Source organism: Pteronotus mesoamericanus, unplaced genomic scaffold (genome assembly GCF_021234165.1).
Source record: "Pteronotus mesoamericanus isolate MK-2021 breed Mesoamerican mustached bat unplaced genomic scaffold, CSHL_Meso_final contig_171, whole genome shotgun sequence".
NCBI lineage: Eukaryota > Metazoa > Chordata > Mammalia > Chiroptera > Mormoopidae > Pteronotus > Pteronotus mesoamericanus.
In genome coordinates, this window is record NW_026555070.1 from 609059 (window position 1) to 626366 (window position 17308).

Sequence of the window (17308 nt, forward strand, 5' to 3'; positions counted from 1 at the left end):
GCCTTCTCAAATGCGCCTGGGCGACCCGGGGCCACTCCCGGCCTGGATGTGCGCTCTGCCCCGAAAGCAAACCCTCAGCCTTTCCGTCTACAGGACAATGGTCCAGTCAACTGAACACGCCAGCCGGGTGGGGATTTCTTAAATAAAAGGTGAGCTTGTTGAAGAAAAGTAGCAAACACAAGCAGTGTTCAAGAGCTTTTCTATGTAATAACTGGTGTAAGTTCATCGCAGCGCATTGAGGGAGGAACCACCGCTGACACCATTCCCACTTCCCAATGGCAGCGGAGGCGCAGGGAGAGGCTTCCTGACCCTCCGGAGACCGTGGGGCCCGCGCCCCCGGGACCGCCGCCAGGCCGTGGGGCCCGTGGCCAGTAAGCAGCACCATGCCTTCCAACCTGAGAGCGCGGAGGGGACACGTAAAACCTGCTTGGAGAGGAAGACTCGCAGCGGGCGGGCTGCAGCAGAGCCCGGGGCGGTGGGGGGGGGGGGGGGGTGCGCGGGGAGCGGCGGCCGCGGCGTGGGAAACGGGGCTCAGGGCGCGCCGGGGCGCCCGCGGCCGAGGGACCGGCTCCTCGCCGGCCGGGCCCGAGCCAGGAGAGAAGTTTCAAAACCGTGTTCTAATTCATTCGTCACTCTTTTGTTGCCTTCTTGGTAGTTTGACTGAGAAGTCATTTCTAACCAGATATTCTTCCAGAAGTTGAGCTTTCCAGACGTGCGGCTTCCGGCCGCGGGGCCCGAGGTCGCGGGAGCGGCCGCGGCCACTGAGGGGCTGCGGGGCCGCACGCAGGCCGAGGGGGCCACGCGTCCACGCGGAGGCCGCACGCGGAGGCCGCACGCGGAGGTCCCGAGGCCCAGGAGCCGCAGGCCGCACGCAGCCCCGGTGCCCACCCGCGGGTGGCTGCACGGTCCAGCTGGTGTCCCCACGCAGCACGGTTCTCCTCGGCGACGAGAAGGGAAGAACTATGAGTGATGCTGCTGAGTGGAAAAGCAAACTGATCTAATGACAGGAAGCAGATCAGTGGTGACGGGCACGAGGAGGGTTTCTTAACTGTCCCACCATCCGCTCGCGCCTGTACCGCAAGGGCGCGGAGACGGAAGAAACGGTTAAGGTGCAGAAGCTGCGCACCCAGAGGGTCCATGGCCTCCCTGGGGGTGCCACCGGGCTCAGGGGCGGCCTCCCCACGTCTCCTGAGTCTCTGTGGGACAGACACCCCCCCCACACACACACCCACACCCACACACTGTGCTGAAACGGCCATTTCCCCTCAGCTCATGACCCCGGCGGAGACCCCGGGAGGCGCGCGCGGGCCGACCGGGCACCGCAGAATCCTCGGCTGGACCCCTCGCTCCCGCGGCTCCTGCCGCGGCCTCGAACCCCTCTCCCGGAACGCACCGCTCCCGTGAGGCGCGCTCGGAGCCAGCAGTGCGGACGGCCATTCCCTCCGAGGGAGGGGGACCCGCCTTACCGGACAGCGCGCGGGGACGGGCCGTGGGCGAAGCCGCCTACCGCGGCCCAGGTGTGGGGGGCCGCCCCTGTCCGCGGGGAAAGCGCGGGGAGGCCTTGGTGCGCCCAGCGGCTCGGGCACAGGCCTCGGGAAGCCGTCCGCGGCCCCGCCCCAGGCGTCGGGCCGAGTCCCGCCGCCGCGCAGAGCGTCCGCGCTGGGCGCAGGCCGGCACCTCCTCCGCACTTCGCGCCCCCGCCGGCCGGGGCTTCTAGCTTCACGGTCCCTTCCTGACCCTCTCAGTTCCCCTTTGCCTGCCTTTTTAGAATAAATTCTCTCCTCCCTTTAGTTGATTTGGTGGCGTGTGTGTGTCTCATTCCTCCTGGAACAAGGCAGGAGAACAGGCATCAAGTCCAAGTTGGAGGAGATGCGGATCCCCCCGTCCCTACCTAAGGCTGCTGAGCGGCTTGCGGGGCGGGCACCAGAGCGGGGATGCAGGCAGCGCTCCGCTGCAGCCACTGACACTCGACCCCCTCAGCCAGGCCTGCCCCGCTCGTCCCACTTCCTGACACCCCCCTCAAGACCAGCTCCCCCAGCCCCTTGTCCTACTGGACGTTCCCTGCCACAGGCCTCAGGGTTCCCGCCTTCAGTGCCGGGCCCGTGTTGAGCAGCATCCTCGGTCTCCACCCACTAGGCGCCACCCCCAACTCACCCCCAACTTGTGGGAACCACAAATGTCTCCCGACTCGCCCAGTGTCCCCTGGGGGCGGGGTGCAGAATCGCCCGGGGTAAGAACCACCATCCATACACCTTCCTTCTCCGTTAGGGCCGTTAGTCACTGACTCTCCCGCCGTCGGGGAACGTTCGCTGCAAGGAGGGCGCCGGCCCTCCTGGGCCCTGCGGGGCGCTGGCCCGCAGATGCAGGCGGGAGCGGAACCCTTCCGTCGCTGCCCGGGTTTCCCGGCCTTTCTAGGCTTTGCGCAGGACCAACCTCAGTGACTTTAGTAGGCAGTTCAAGCCTCCTAGTTGATGACTCTGTGTTCCTTAAAATGTAGACATAAATATTCTGTCGTTAACGGTCAGAACGGCGTGACAAGCGAGATAAATGTGAACCGGTGGTAGTATCCATTGCAACAGGCGTCCATCACAAGGCCACCAGGAGGTGGGGCCCTTGGCGCCAGCCGCCTTCTTCGTCCCCCCACGTGCTGTCGTCATTGCGACCTCACTCACGCTGTCACAAGCACAGCGCCAGGGTCCGGTGGTGGGGTCACCTGCACAGGCCGCGGGGCCGCTGTTCTGCTCCGCCCGATCCTGCCGCCGGCCAATCCCCTGCAGCGCACTCTGTTCCACGCTCCGCTGCTGCCCGCTCCGATCCGCGGCCTGAAGGGCACTTCCCGCCACGGTGCAGTCGCAGCTCCGCGCCACCGTCAGACGACGCCCAGTTCCGAGATCGAAGCCTGGCACCCGGGGGTGTTCAGTGATTGTTGAAAGGGTGAATGAACGCGCGCAGCGGGCTTTCCGCCGGAGGGTTGTGCCAGCGCTGCAGATGCGCGGTCCCATCCCCTCTTCCCAGCATCCCTTGGAGGGAGGCCCCCGTCACTGGTCACTGTGCCCCCTTGCACAGAGGAGAAACCGGAGGCGTCGAGACGCTACGCACATACACCCTCCGCCCAACCCCTCAAGACCGAAGCCCAGAAGCAGAGCTGACCTGTGTCCTCTGGGCTGGGTTAAGGCTCGGGCCCCGGCACTCACCTGTGGGCCAGTGGAGGGGGGCAGCCGAGCCGGACCGGGGGTCCCGGCCAGCCGGGGCTCTCTCAGGGGCCCTGGCAGAGGGGCTGGCGTTTGGACAGGTTCAGCCTGACCCTCTTGGGAGGGGGATCCCAGACTCGGACCTGTAAGAGATGGGGACCTAGCTCCCAGGTACAGCTCCCGGCCCCGGCCTGGAGATGGGGCTGCCGCGGCCAGCCCGGGGCGGTGGGTGCTGAGCCAGCCCGCCCCCACTCGCCTGCCCACGGGCCCCCGCCACTGCAGCGCAGACTCCCGGGCGCTGCACATCTCTCCCCACACATCGCTCCCCGCACCCGCACACCTCCCCGCTCTCCCACTTCCCTACCCCACCTCACGCTGCCCCAGCTCAGCCCAGAAAGGGCCAGCGAACCCTGTGATTGGCCAGTGGGTCCTTGGTACCGGGAATTTACACAGCAGGACAGGGAAAGGAAGGAAGTGGGGTGGGCGGGGTGAGGGAGGGGCTATATTTATATCAGTGTCCAGGCCTGGGAGCCTGCTCGCCATGGACACTGCCGGGCGCAGCGGGTGGGACGGCGGGCTCCTCGAGGTCCCCGGAGGTATGAGTGGGCCGCCTCGCTGGGCCCCGTGGGTCCCTCTGAGTTGGGCTTGGATGGGGGAAGGGAGGAGAACAGCCTGCAGAGGGAGCAATTCGTGGGCACAGGAGAGACCCCACAGGCTCAGGGGCAAGTGGACATAGGTCCAAATTTCAGCTCTGTCACTGAAGGGCTGTGACCATAGGCAAGTCCCTTGGCCTCTTGGAACCCTAGTGTCCCGGGACCCACGCGTCCAGGCCACCGTCCTCAGGGCCCAGGGAGCCAGGACTGCCCTGGTACAGGGGGGACCCAGAGTCTGTCGTCACCCAAGGGCACTGCGGACGCTGGGGGCGGCGACTCCCCTTCCTGGCCCTGGCTCTCCTGGTCACCACAGTCCTGTGGGTCCTCATCCTGAGTGTCCTACTTTCCAAGGGTGAGTGACCATGTACCATCGGGACGTTGTGTCCCACCCCGCCCCCCGACTTCCAGCATAGTTCTTCCCTCCGCCCCAGGGCGCCCAGCCGGGTCCCGGACCCCAGCCTGGGGTTGAGGGTGAACCCGTGTGAACAGCGCGTGTGCATCTTCGAGCTGTGTGCACGCACACGAGTGTGCCTGTGTGTGCATGAATGTGTGCGCCTGGCCCCGTGTGCCTGTCTCCCCTCGGCGCATGGGCGCATCATGTGCGCTGTACCCCTGCCCGCTCCTTCCGTGCGTGCCAAGACTGGGGTCCCCATACCCCTCGGGGGAGGGCAGAGTTCCCGAGTGCCGGGGCCGCGCCTGCAGGAGCCTCTCTCCACAGCCTCCTCGCAGCACGGGGAGTTGCTCGGGCAACAGGACCTGCTGACAGCAAACGGTGCGTGCAGACCAGGGGCTGCTGGGTTTGTGAGTAGGTGGGCGGGTACCGCAGGGCATCCGGAGCTGGCCCCGGAATGGGGAAGGGCGTCCCACGAGTCCCCGCGGGTGACCTGGCATGTGTGGGTCGGGCGGGGTCGTTCCAGCCTCGAAGCAGGCGGTGGTGCTGGGCGCCTTGAAGGAAGAGCTCGGAGACTGCAAGAGCTGCTGTGAGACTTGCGGGCTGGGAGGCGGGGCCTGCGGGCTCGGGCGGGTCTTGTGGGCTGGGGGCGGGGCCTGTGGCGGCGGCGGAGGGCGGTCGCAGACGTACGGCCGCACCCCCGCCCCTCCTAGGCGGGAGCTCGCAGACGCAGCTGAAGACCGCGCGCACGGAGCTCGCCCAGGCGCAGGTGAAGCTGATCCAGCAGGAGAGCGCCTTGCAAGAACTGAGCGAGCGCGGTGAGGGCGGGACGCCGCCACGACCCGATCCCTCACCAAACCAGTCCCCGGACCCGTGATTTACATCCTGACCTTTGCGATCCTGACCTCTAACCCCGATCGCGCCCCATCCTCACCCTGAGCCCCGCACTCCGCCCCTTGACTACACCTCTTAACCCCATCCCCACGGGACCCTCCCAGCATTAACGGACCTCGACCTTGATTATTCTGGACCGTAACACTGACCACGGACACCGATCCTGCCCCTTACCTGATCTCAACCCTACGCCTGTCCCTGACCCCCGTACACGTAACCTGGACTCCTCTCACCTCGCAGTGACCCAGAGCTTGGCTCAAGCGGGAAGGGACCGCGAGGACATCCGCAGTGAGCTGTTCCGGGCGTTGGAGGCCGTCCGCCTCGGAAACGGTGAGTCGGACAGGGCGGGGGAGAGCGCAGGGGGGTAAGTGGGCCCTGCGCGCCCTTTCCATGGCTCTGCCCCTGCGGCCCCCACCGCCCTCCGTCGGCTCCGCCTGGGAGCCGTCTACTTCGTTGGCCTTTGCCTCCCCACAGAGTCCTGCGAGCAGTGCCCCGCGTCGTGGCTGCCCTTCCAGGGTTCCTGCTACCTTTTCTCGGTGCAGCGGGCCCGATGGGAAGAGGCGCAGCAAAACTGCGCGGGCGCGGGTGCGCACCTGGTGATTGTCGGGAACCTGGAGGAGCAGGTGCAGACCTGGGCAGTGGGTTCGCAAGCGGGAGGAGGAGCTCGCCGGAGCGGTCGCGGCCCGGGAAGTGTGGACGCACCGACTGCGCCAGCGGTGACCTCACTCCACCTTCCACCTAGGGCTTCCTCGCTCGTAACACGCGAGGCCGCGGTTACTGGCTGGGCCTGAGGGCCGTGCGCCGCGCGAGCAAGATCCAGGGCTATCAGTGGGTGGACGGAGTCCCGCTCAGCTTCAGGTGAGAAAAGGGACGTGGGGAAAGGGACAGGTCAGCCCCTAAGGGTAAGTCCCTTGGACAGATCTCAGGGACCCCTTAGGGATGGGCAAGCTAGCCACCAGGAACTGGCTGAGGGACAAATTCTGGGCTTTATAGAGTGATATCCCAGGTGCTCGCTTAAGTTAGACTGTCAGGGCGACGAGGTTAGTTTCAGGCAAGGACAGGCTGGACCTCAGGGCGGTCCTCAGCCCAACCCTGAGCCCCATCCGCGCCACACCCCTGCAGCCACTGGAACGTGGGCGAGCCCAATGATTCGATGGGGCGCGAGGACTGCATCATGATGCTCCGCACCGGGTTATGGAACGACGCCCCGTGTGACAGTGAGAGGGACAGCTGGATCTGCGAGAAGAGGCTCAGCTGCTGAGCCCCCCCGAGGGCCATGGGCAGGCGCACTGCCGCCTGCGCCCCGGCCCCAGCACCTGCCCCCAGCACTTGCCCCCCTGGCCATTCCGCCCGCGGACTCCTGTGTGTCTTTTCTTCTCCCTCCCACCACCACTGAGGAGAAACGGCCCCGCTCAGCCGGGCCCAGTGCCTGCGCTATGGAACCTCCACTCCAACTACTCCCCTCCCTCGCGGAGCGGGGTTCACCTCCTCCTGTTCCAAAATGCTGGCTCCTGGGCCCTGTGATCTGACGCCACGTCCCTCTCTAGCCAAGGTCAAATGGCTCAGAGTACAAGCTGTTTGGTTTTCCCGCCTTTCCCCCCAGACTGGGAGGCCTCAAAGATAGGGGTTCTGCGACCCCCTTGCCCTTCCGGACCCCCGAAGCCCAAGGCCGCACCAACACACGTTTGGGATAGGAATCTGGCTCCCGGCTGTGCAAGCTCTTCTGAGCTTTATGCCAGAGGCTCTGACGTGATTCCTGCGAGTGCCCCCAACTTCTCTGCCTGACCTCAAGGCTCTAGGATGCCCCGAAACCCAGCGAGGGGCCTGCGAGGGGCCAGGAGGGCTGTGGGCGCCCGGCACACACCAGTGAGGCCGGCCCTGTCCTGGCCCCCACCTCTGCCCGGCTGTCTCGTTCTGGGCCCGCGGGGCCCAGGGACAGCGGGACCAGTGACTCCAGGGAGGAGTGCTCCACGGAGAGATGCCAGCTGCTTCCGAAGGGGCCAACTGTGTCCTCGGGGAGAGAGGCTGTGCTGAGACACCAGAGTGGTGGCCCCTTTTCTGGAAGAGACTGTCACTGCATTGTGGCGACTTCAGGCGGCCTGAGACCAGGCCCTGAGGCGGCTGTGAGAGGGGCTGCTGCGGTCTCGGGCACTGAGCGTCTGTGGCCGCTGGGTGACACGGTCGGGAGATACATCCCAGAGAAGATGGACTTTCGAGGAACAACGGGATTTCAGCACGTGGAGCTGGGAGGGAGGGGCGCAGGGGCAGTGTGGGAAGCTGTGAAGTAGGGCTGCGCCCACTGATGGGGCACGGGGGCCACAGAGCCTGGCCTCATCAGCTGGGGGCCTTTGATCTGGATTCACTCTGCACTCCCAAAGTTTCCCGCCCCGGTCCTGGGGCCAGGGGCTCCCCGAAATTTCCGGCGGAGTCAGGTCTCACTCAGGGGTGAGAACTGAGTCCGAAACCAGAGCTGCTGCAGCCCCCGGATGCCCGGCCCTGAGGGCGCCGGTTGAGCAGGGCACAGAGGACCGCCCACTGCCCTGCCCAGCGGCTCCGAGCAGCGCCCTCTGCAGCCGCCGCTCAGACCGGGGCGCAGGCAGGCTCGGGAGCTGTCCGAGCCCTGGACAGAGCGCATGCCTGGTGACCCGTCGGCCAGACTGACAGGTCCTCAGACGGTCAGCTTGCGGGGGTGGATGTGTTCGTTAGGGTTGCCATAGCAAATGACCGCCGCTGCTGGCTTAAGACAGCACACGCTGGGGGCCTGGCCGGTGGCGCAGCCGGTTGGAGCGTCATCCCGTCTGCCTGCAAGTTCTGGGTTCAGTCCCTGGTCAGGACACATGCCTGGGCTGTAGGTGTGTTCCTCGGCCAGGGCAGGTACTGGAGGCAATGGGTCGATGTTTCTCTCTCACGTTGATGTTTCCCGCTCTCTGTCTAAAACCAATAAACATGTTCCCAGGTAAGGAATTTTAAAAAGCCCTGGTTGGTGTGGCTCAGTGGATTGAGTGTCAGCCTGCGGACCAAAGTGTCGCCGGCTCGGTCTCCAGTCAGGGCACGTGCCTGGGTTTCTGGCCGAGTCCCCAGCAGGGGACTCGTGAGAGGCAAGCACACATTGATGTTTCTCTCTCTTCCTCCCCCCTTCCCGCTCTCTTAAAATTCATAAACGCATTCTTTTAAAAAATAACTTAAAAAAAAAGACAGCACACATTCTGTCCAGTACAGAAGCCCACAATTAGTTTCGCTGAGCTGAAATCCAGAGTCACCAGGACCGGCTCCCTCCGGAAGCTCCGTGGGAGAGTCTGCTTCCCTGTCTTCCAGCTTCTATCGCAGCAACCCGTCCATTCCCTGGACCGCGTCCCCTTCTTCCGTCTCAAAGCCAAAAGCGCAGCACCCCGCCTCCGCTGCCACGGGGCCTCCCCCTCTGGGCCCGCCCCCCTCCGCCTCCCTCCTGTAAGGACGCTGGCGGCCGCACCTGAAGGTCCACGCGGAAAACCCAGGGCGATTCCCTGTGGCGCTGCAATGAGGCACGTTAGTGCAGACGCCGCGCACAGATCAAGGGCTCCGTCCCTAACAGGACTGCCCTAACTGCGAGTTCGGGGTTCTCCAAGCCACCCACACGTGCGACCCGCTGCTTCTGACCGAGCGATACAGATTCAGAGGCTCTCACAACCCCCTCTCGTTCCAGGGTTTGTCGGAATGGCTCAGAACTCAGGCAAGCCCTGTGTTTACAGGGGTGTTACAAAGAACACAAACGCAGACCAGCCGAAGGAAGGGCCCACGGGCGAGGGCCGCGAGGGCCCCCACGCAGGGCCCCCCGGGCTCTCTCCCAGCTTCCCAGGGCCCTTCCGTGCGCCCGCCGGCTAGGAGGCCCTGTGAGCATTGGTGTCCAGAGTGTTTTTGGCTTTCATTAGGGAGCTGTGATGGGTGAACCCTTGCTCAGGGGCCTGCTCGGCATCTCCAGCCGCCGCCCTCCCTGGAGGGGGGGCTGGCTGAGTGCCCCTCCCCTCGTGGTTGGTCTTTCTGGCATGATCAGCCCCCACCCTGAGCCGGCTCTTCGATACAAACTCAGGCAAGAGCCAACGCGTCCCCACGAAGATGAAAGACACTCCTAGCGCTTGGGAAACCCCAGAGGTTTAGATGCCCCTTGCCAAGAGCCAGGGACAAAGATCAATCCAATTCTTTAACACATAACGCTGACCCCCAATCTCTAAATCCTTCATCGCGTCGGCCAACTCTCTGTCGCTATGGAAATAAACCGGTCACAAAAGGACGGGCCCGGTATCGTTTCACTTGCTTGAGTACCTGTGAGGCAGGAGGTAGTGTAGGAAGGGCTCTGAGACGGCGCGGCTGCTGCGGGCCCCGCGGCCAGCGTCCCGGCGGCCAGGGAACCCCTCTTAGCACTTAGGCGGAATGAGGAGCCAACCAAGGCAGGGAGGAGGAGGCGGGCGGGTCTCATCCACCGACTCAGCAGTCCTGAGCCTGGTCCGATAATAGTGCCAGGTGCTCCAGCCTCGCAGGAAACACCCCCTGAGCGGGAGGAGGGCGGTCTCTGGATCTCCGTGGACCGTCCCCACTCTCTGGGAAAGAGAGCCTTGAAGCTGTGCTCCCACCCCAAGGCACAAAAGGCGGGAAAGGGTCCACAGCGTCCAAGGGAAGAAGCCCACAAGACAGCTTTGGTTAATGGCCTACCTCTGGGCACTGTGTTTTATGAGAGGGCCCTAGGGCTTAGAGAAAGAGCGTAGGAAGAACTTTGGGTAAGCACCGCAATGATGATTAACTGCATCCAGTCAGGGGTCTGTTTCAGGACAAGGTGAACACGCGGAGTGTGGAGCGAGGCAAGGATTCGGGCTACCAGACCCCCACTGACTCCTGCGTTTCGGCGGTCACCTGCCCCGGGGAAGCTGGCACCGCCTTGACCTGTCAGCCAACATGTAACTTCTTCACCCCCGCCCCACCAACTACGTAAGTCCTCAGGACAAATGACCTGGGTCGCGCGCTGGCCACCGGCCTTCAGCCGCCCTTTCTTGCGCAGCCACGCTCCACCCTGAACCCATGCCTGTCTCCGCCCCGCCCCGCCCCGCCCCACCCCGCCCCACCCCTGCCCTTAGCTGGGCCCTCCTCTTCCATGGCAACGGATCTCCAATAAACCCTGCATGCAGGCACGCAAATAGACTTGCTGATCTGTGTGCCTTTACATGCATCAGGAAGAAGGCCAGGTTTCTCCCGTTAACAGCTAGAGCAGTGAAATCGCAAATACAGAAAGTAGAATGGTGGGCGCCAGGGCCTGGGGGGAGAGCAATTGGAGGAGTCACTCGATGAGTATGGGGTTCCAGTTTTGTGAGGAAAGAAACTTCTGGAGACTCGTTGTTCGATGTGGATATTCTTCATGCTACTGGACTGTCCACTAAAAATACTTAAGATGTAAACTTTATGTTACATGTAAGTATTTTATACCCCAATTGAAATGTTAGAAAATTTCAATGCACCCATTTGAGCTCCAGGCAGAGTTTTGAGAAATGTGTCCAGCTGTGTCGCCACCCCCACGCTCCAGCGACAAACCCTTTCCCTCGCACCCTCCCGGCCGGCCCCCGCCCCCGCCCCAGGCCCCAGGGCTGCACCCAGCACCCTTGCCTAGGCTTGTCGCTTCTCAGACATCCGATAAATGGATTCACACCGCACGTCGGCCCTCGTGCCTAGATGCTCTCTCTGTGCCAAACACCTTCGAGAGTCGTGCACGCTGTTGTGCGTGCCCTGCTTTGTCTCTTTTCATTGTTCACGCGCCTTCCACCCCATGGCCGGTGGCCACTCTGCGTGCCATTTGCTGTGGGCTGACGTTTGCCCTGTGTCCAGTGTCAGTTACTATGAATTAAACTGCTGTGAACCTTCTTGTACAGATTTTTTTTTTTTCTCCTCTCCAGAGATGAGTTTCCCCGTCCAGATTCCGTCGTAAGGAGGATTATTGGTCTGGTGAGCTAACGTTTCTTTGGTCTGAAGAAACGGGTGGATTTTAGGCGATGTAGCAAGAAACTTCAGCAAAGGCCGGCTGAACCACAGAAAGCCGGCAAAACCAGAAATAAATCCCAATGTGCTGGGGAGGAAGAGAACCATTCCCTCCGGGACTCCTGCGTGGAGAAACACAGGCAAGCAGCGGGCGGCGGGGCAGAAGGGAGAGGGAGACACGGTCCAAGCCCTGGAAAGTCAGTCCTCTCTCCTCATCGGCTACCGCACCGCCCAGATCGTTGAAACGGGTCTTGCCCAGGCGATCTCTACCGCCCTCACTGCCTCAGACTCTGCCAGCCAGAGGCGCGCCCCGCGGCAAGGCAGGGGTGCCCAGGGGCGCCACAGCATCTTCGCGCGTCCGGGTCTTGGGAACACTGCAGCTCCTCCTGGGCGCCCGCCCCTCCGCACGCGGGCCAGCCCGGAGCCCTGACGCACGCGCGGCGTCCCCGCGGGCGCCGAGGAAGCCGGGACCAAGCCCTCAGGACCCAAGGCGCGCGCGGCTCCGATCGCTTGCCGCCGGCACGGGGGACACAGTAGTGCGCTTGCCCCACTGGGTACCGGTTACCACGTGGCACGCCCCTCCTCCCCGCAACACAGTCAGTGGGCGCGTGCCCCCCACGCCCCGGCCGCGTTTTAGTCGGCGGCGGCGCCACATACCAGGTGCTGGACGCCTTCCCGATGCCTGTGGGGGCGGGTCTCCCTCTCCATCAGGTCCCGCTGCCCGCAGCGGCCCTCGTAGCGGACGAAGCGAGGAGCCAGGCTCCCTTTCAGCACAGTCAGGCCTCAGAGTCTCGCAGGGCGGGTCGAGTCCAACAGACGAGTTCGGCCCGCAAGGGGCTGTGCTCAGAGCGGACGGTGGGCTCTTCCCCAACGGGCGCGCTGGCCGTGCTCTCTGGCCGCGGGCCGCGGGCCTCCGACGTCCCCGAGCCTGGGCTGCGGGCACAGGAGTGGCGGGTGTGCGTGAAGAAGGGGGGTGGGCCGAGGGCGGAGGCGCCGCGCGGGACCCGAAGGCCGGCCGCCAGGGGAGACGGGGCGCACGCGTCCTGCCCCGGGAGGTCGCAGGCCACTGGCCCAGCGCCTCCGTTCCCGGCGCGTGTGCGTGCGCGGTAGCCGAGGCTGCGGTAGCGCCCCCGCAGGCCCCTCGCCTCGCTCTCCGCGAGGCCCTCCCGCCGAAAGGCCGGCGCGGCCCCGCTGGCGCTGCCGGCGGAGGAGGCACAGGCGTTCCTGCTTGGCTCGAGCAGGTCGCACAGACACGCGGCTGGCACTCCAGGCGGCTCTGCCACTGGCCTTGTTGGGACGCGGCCCCGCGGCCTCACAGCTTTGGTCCCAGCCTGTTGGGGACGGGAAGGAGCCGCACCCAGGGCGGGAACAGGCCTGCGCCCTGGCACCGGCGGAGGTGGGGCCGCCTCAGGCCGTCCCTCAGGACGCGCTGCAGCAGGTGGCCCGGGCCCTCCTGATAAAACCTGCAGCGGCCCCTGCCAGCCCAAACCCGGGAGGGGGCCCAGGGACCTACCGGGGCCGGGACTCCTCAGGCAGGGGGCTCCGGCCTCTGTGTGGCGGCTCCTGCAGGGCGGCGGGGTTCCAAGGGGCGGTAGGACAGCCTCACCGGCTGCCCCAGGAAGTCGGCCCCCCACCCACCCCCAGCCAGTCATCTCTACTGTTCCAGGCCCCACTGCCCCCCGCCCCCACACACACACCTTGTCCGGATGCTTTGATGGCTGTAACGTTCACTTCTCTCAGGTGAACACCTGCAGCGGGTCCGGTGGCAGATGAGTGGTTGAACTCTTACAAGAAACCGCCAAATCACAGCGGTCACACCACGTTGCGCCCCATCAGCGGTGCCCTGGGGCTCTGGTAGCCCAGGAAGGCCGCTGTGACCCAGGAGAGGTCTCGGCTGCCGGGGGGCTGGAGGGCCTGGGGGAGGGGCCCCTCCAGAGAAGAGCAGGAGCGGAGGAACGCAAGCTACAAGGCAGGAAGCAGGGGTAGCAGGTGCATCACCGATGCCATGCGCCCTTATGGGGAGCCTGGGGGACTTGGGGAGCCGGGGTCGGGGCGTGGTGGGAACTACAGCGCCGCTCCCCCCACCTCCCCCTCCCCCCCACGCGCCTAGACCGAGGATGGGCCTGCGGGAGAAGCTCGAGGGAAGGCGTGAGATCAGGTCTCCTGGGGCACGAAGCATTTTCACTCACTCATTCGCCCTCATTTTCTCATCCCCAAACAGCTCTCCAGCTCCGGTCGGCTTCTGTTCCGCCGAGCGCTGGCGCTGGACGGAGCCCAGGAGGCTAGGGCCTCTGGTCAGGGAGGGCTCGGAAAATCCTCAGGCCGCGTGCGAACAGCCATTCCCAAAACAGCGCAGACTCCAGGCGCCCACTGGCTGAAGTCCTAGCGCGGGCAGCCGGTCCTGGGCAGGAACCCGCACAGGCGGGATGCTCGTGGGCAGCGGAGGCTGGGCCTCCCAGGAAGGGCCATGAAGGAACGCTCCGGGGGGGATGTGAATGTCCTGTGCCCTCGGTAGAGTTACAAGGCGAATGCGTTTGTCAAAGCTCAAAGAAAACACCCTGGGGGGGGGGGGGGTGCGTTTCATTCTATGTCGCTTTACTCGAAAGGGAAAAGACAGTAAGGAGAGTGGCAGGCAACTATCGGGCTTCACTTCATGTGCTGGAGGCTGCAGTAGTTCCGGGGAGGTGAGCTGGAAGTCTGCAACGAAGCTGAAACGCAAAGCGAGTAAGAGGGCTTGGGGCGGGGTGGTGGGCACAGAGGTTCACAGCGAAGCCCCTAAAGCCAGGGCTGACTGCAGACTCGGAAATGGTGTCCCATTTCCAAGCCCAACTTTTCTGCATGCGTGGAGACTGCCATAGCGAACTGTTGGGGTTCAGGTCCTGGTTGTCACCTCCCTGGGGCTCAGAGTCCGGCAGGGGGAAGAGGGGGAAGGGGGGCAGAAGTTGCTGTGCCCACGTGGTGAGGCAGGAGGTGGAGATTTCTAGAAAAGAGATTGCCCCCGAAACTTGAAGCCTGAGGGTGAGGTGGTGGGGGGAAGGGGTCTGCGTTGGAGACAGAGGGGGCTGTTTCTGGGAGACAGGGGGTGTGGCAGAGAAGCCCCCTCCAGCTGCCCTCTGCCGTTTCCCCAGTGGGTGTCCCCGGCCTGCTCCTGAGCGACCGCATGACCGCGCTTCCTTGGGCTGAATCAGCAGGTCAGCGGTGGCCTTGAAGGCCAGGCAGGGTTTCCTGGACAAACTGGCCCCCCCGTCACCTCCCTTTCCAAGGAACTGGCCCTGAGACACAGTAGCCTGTCCATTCCGAGCTCCCCCCTGCCCGCTCCCAATTCCAGGAAACCCCCTGGGATCCCCAGGCGCCTTGCCAGGTTGGCTGAGGCGTCCGGGGGAAGCCCCCAAGGTGAGACAGGACACACTGGCCTCCGGCCGCAGCCAGCCCCTTGCCGGTCTTCCTTGCCGCCTCCTCAACACCCCCCTCCCCCCGCCTGGCGTCTCCTGCGTCCCCAGATCCACTCGCAGATGGCTCGCACGGATCCGTGTGGCCGACGCTGCCAGACAGCCCCGAGTCCAAAGCTGGTGCTCGCCACTGACTCCCGGAGGGAGCCTGGGCCCGCGGCGCTGGTCCCCGAGCCCCGGCCTTGCATCGCTCAGGTGGGGATGATCACAGCAGCAGCCGCCACCGCCGAGGACCCTGCTGGGGGCCGCACGGCGGCCCCCGAATCATCCCGTCAGAACCCCGGATCCCGTGGGCGTGTGGCTGTCCACGGAAAAAGGCACTTGGCGGATGGGGCGAAGGTTCGGGTGTGGAGGTGGGAGGCTCTGGGGGCTGTGGGGGGGCAGTGTTGTCACCAGGGCCCGGTGCCTGGGAGGCGGGGGTCCGACTCAGAGAAGAAGACCACGGGACAAGAGGAGCAGAGCCAGAGGCTGCGCTGCGCACTGTGGAGAGGAGAGAGGGGCCGCGGGCCGGGCCGGGGACGTGGCGCCTCCAGAGGCCGGGGCCAGCGCTGTCGCCGCCCTGGCCTCGGCCAGCGAGACGGAGGTGGGCTTCCCGCCTCCGGAGCTGCGAGGCCATAAACTTTGTCGTGTGAAGCCTCGGAGCCTCTGGTGACTTCTTACAACAGTCATAGGAAACACATTCGGATATGGTGCCTGTAAAGCACCTACCGTGTGCCAAGCCCTGAGCCATGAACTCACAACTTGGTGGTGACCCAGGCACATCGACACACGGGGCAGGGGTCACAGAGACCGCGAAAGGGAGGACTGGAGGGGCGAGGGTCATGTTAGCCGGGGTCCCTTCCCTCGGGGAGCGGAGTCCTGGGGGATGAGGAAGGACCAGCGCACGGGTTTAACAACCGGAAAGCCTGCGGCCGCAGCCCTGGCCGAGGGGAACCCCTGGCTGCGCGGGTGCGGGCCACACAGCGCCTTGCTGGCTGCAGGCAGCTGGGTTCCCTCTCGGGGCCTCTGCAGGCAGTGGGGGTTCTCGAGGCGAGAGACAGGACGGCCACGTGTTCCAGAGAGGAGCAGCAACAGCCCTCCCAGGCACCGAGCACTTCTCTGCGCCCCGCGCGGTGCAGAAGGCTGAACGCACGGGACACCTACGCGGGAGAACCGGGCTGATCGTCCCCGCTGTGCAGCCGAGGGGACTGAGGCCTGCGAAGAACAGAGCCACGCTGCCGGGAAGGGGGTGGCGCTGGGACTCTGCCCCGTTCCCTTCGACACAGTGGGGGCCGGCGGCCAAGTGTGCCCAGCCAGGGGCGGGGGGTCGGGGCGGAGGGAGGGCAGCGCCCTCTCTCCTGGCCCACCTGATGCGCCAGCTGGCAAGGCAGCCCACCGCGGCCGAGTAGCAAAAGACCTGCGCAGTCCTCGACGGGAGTCCCTAAGGGGCACGGGGCCTGCGTCCCTGAGACTGGAGTCCTGGCCTCCCGGGACTGGAGGGACCTTTGGGTCCCTCGTTCAGGACCTGGGTCCTGGCCTCCCAAGTCCCCGAGGGGCTGGGCGACCTGGGGTCCTGCACTTCCGGATCCCTGAGGAATTTCCGGGTGTCTGAGGGGCGGGAGCCAACCGTCAGCCTGTTCCCCACGCAATGTCTCAGCCTCTGCTGGAGTCATGGTCACTGCCGGCGAGAACTGCCCGAATCCTCCAGGGCAGGCCTAGGGTGCTCTCAGGGCTCCCGGAGAGATCGGCCCAGCCCGGGCCTCTGCGCGTGTGCTGGGCCTGGGCGCTGGAGGCAGCAGCCGTGGCTCGAGAGGCCATCCAGACGGAAAGCTGTGGACGAGCGCACCGGTGTGTCCCCTCCTCCCGACCACCCCCAGCCTCCCCCAGACGCCTTCCGGGCCCTGCTGTGTGCGCGGGTGAGGGTCGGGAAGGAGAGCAAAGAGGGCTGTGCGTGGCTGTGAGCTCAGGGCCCCCCGCGGAAGGGGCCCAGGTCCTGCCCTCGCGGAGCTGCCGGGCCTGGGAGAGCGCAGTCTGCGCAGGAGCTCGGGGCTGGGGAGAGCGGGGCGCAGAGCACTGCAGGGCTCCGGGGAGGCCCCTGGCCTGGCGTCTGCGGCACACACCGGTGCTGCACCCCGGCTCCGCACGCGAGCGTGGGGGCCCGCCAGTGCCCAGACCCCGGGGTGCGGGAGGGCGCGCTGTGGCCAAGCTCCGAGGCGGCCCGGCCTCGGGGAGCCTGTGGGAAGTGGGGCGAGGGGTGCGGCTAGAGAGGGCAGCCTGGCCTGAGCCGTAAGGCTCTTGAACTCCAGGGGCGGAGCTGGCAGCTTGGGCGCGTGGAGGAGGGAGCCACAGAAGCTTGTGGCGTGGGAATCAGGTGCCCGCGCAGCTGCTGTGCAAGGGAAGGGACCGAAAGGGGATGGGCAGAGGTGACAGGAGAGAGGACCGTGACTGAGGGTGGGGGCGTGGAAGAGTGAAGAGGGCACATCAAAGGAGAAACGAGGAAGGGGGCCCGTGGCCGGGGGGCGCTGGTGCTGGGCGATACGGTGCCCGGCGAGAGGCAGCGGCCGCACCTGGGCTCGCGCCGCTCCGGGCACCCGGGCTGGGCGATACGGTGCCCGGCGAGAGGCAGCAGCCGCACCTGGGCTCGCGCCGCTCCGGGGGGCACCCGGGCCTCCTCGCCGCCCCTCCGACGCACCGGGCACGGCCGCGCCCCGCGGTCCCAGGCCCAGCTGCTGGGAAACGCCCTGTCTGCTTTCG

At 65.5% G+C, this 17308-nt stretch overlaps 1 protein-coding gene across 1 annotated transcript; it reads left to right on the forward strand.

Annotated features, from left to right (window-relative positions):
- The first annotated feature begins 3705 nt into the window (after positions 1-3705).
- On the forward strand, positions 3706-6390 carry LOC129064965 (C-type lectin domain family 4 member G-like). The gene is made up of 9 exons (XM_054566234.1): positions 3706-3787; positions 4095-4196; positions 4563-4616; positions 4762-4824; positions 4949-5053; positions 5370-5459; positions 5604-5752; positions 5872-5987; positions 6252-6390. The coding sequence occupies exons 1-9, from the start codon at positions 3733-3735 to the stop codon at positions 6388-6390; spliced, it is 873 nt and encodes a 290-aa protein (XP_054422209.1). The 5' UTR covers positions 3706-3732.
- Positions 6391-17308: the final 10918 nt, after the last annotated feature.

Excerpts from the sequence above, each read along its gene's own strand:
- LOC129064965 (XM_054566234.1), top strand. The coding sequence starts at position 3,733 with ATGGACACTGCCGGGCGCAGCGGGTGGGACGGCGGGCTCCTCGAGGTC. Across the intron at positions 5,054-5,369 it reads GCAAGAACTGAGCGAGCGCG|TGACCCAGAGCTTGGCTCAA; the intron begins GTGAGGGCGGGA and ends CTCACCTCGCAG. Across the intron at positions 5,460-5,603 it reads GGCCGTCCGCCTCGGAAACG|AGTCCTGCGAGCAGTGCCCC; the intron begins GTGAGTCGGACA and ends GCCTCCCCACAG.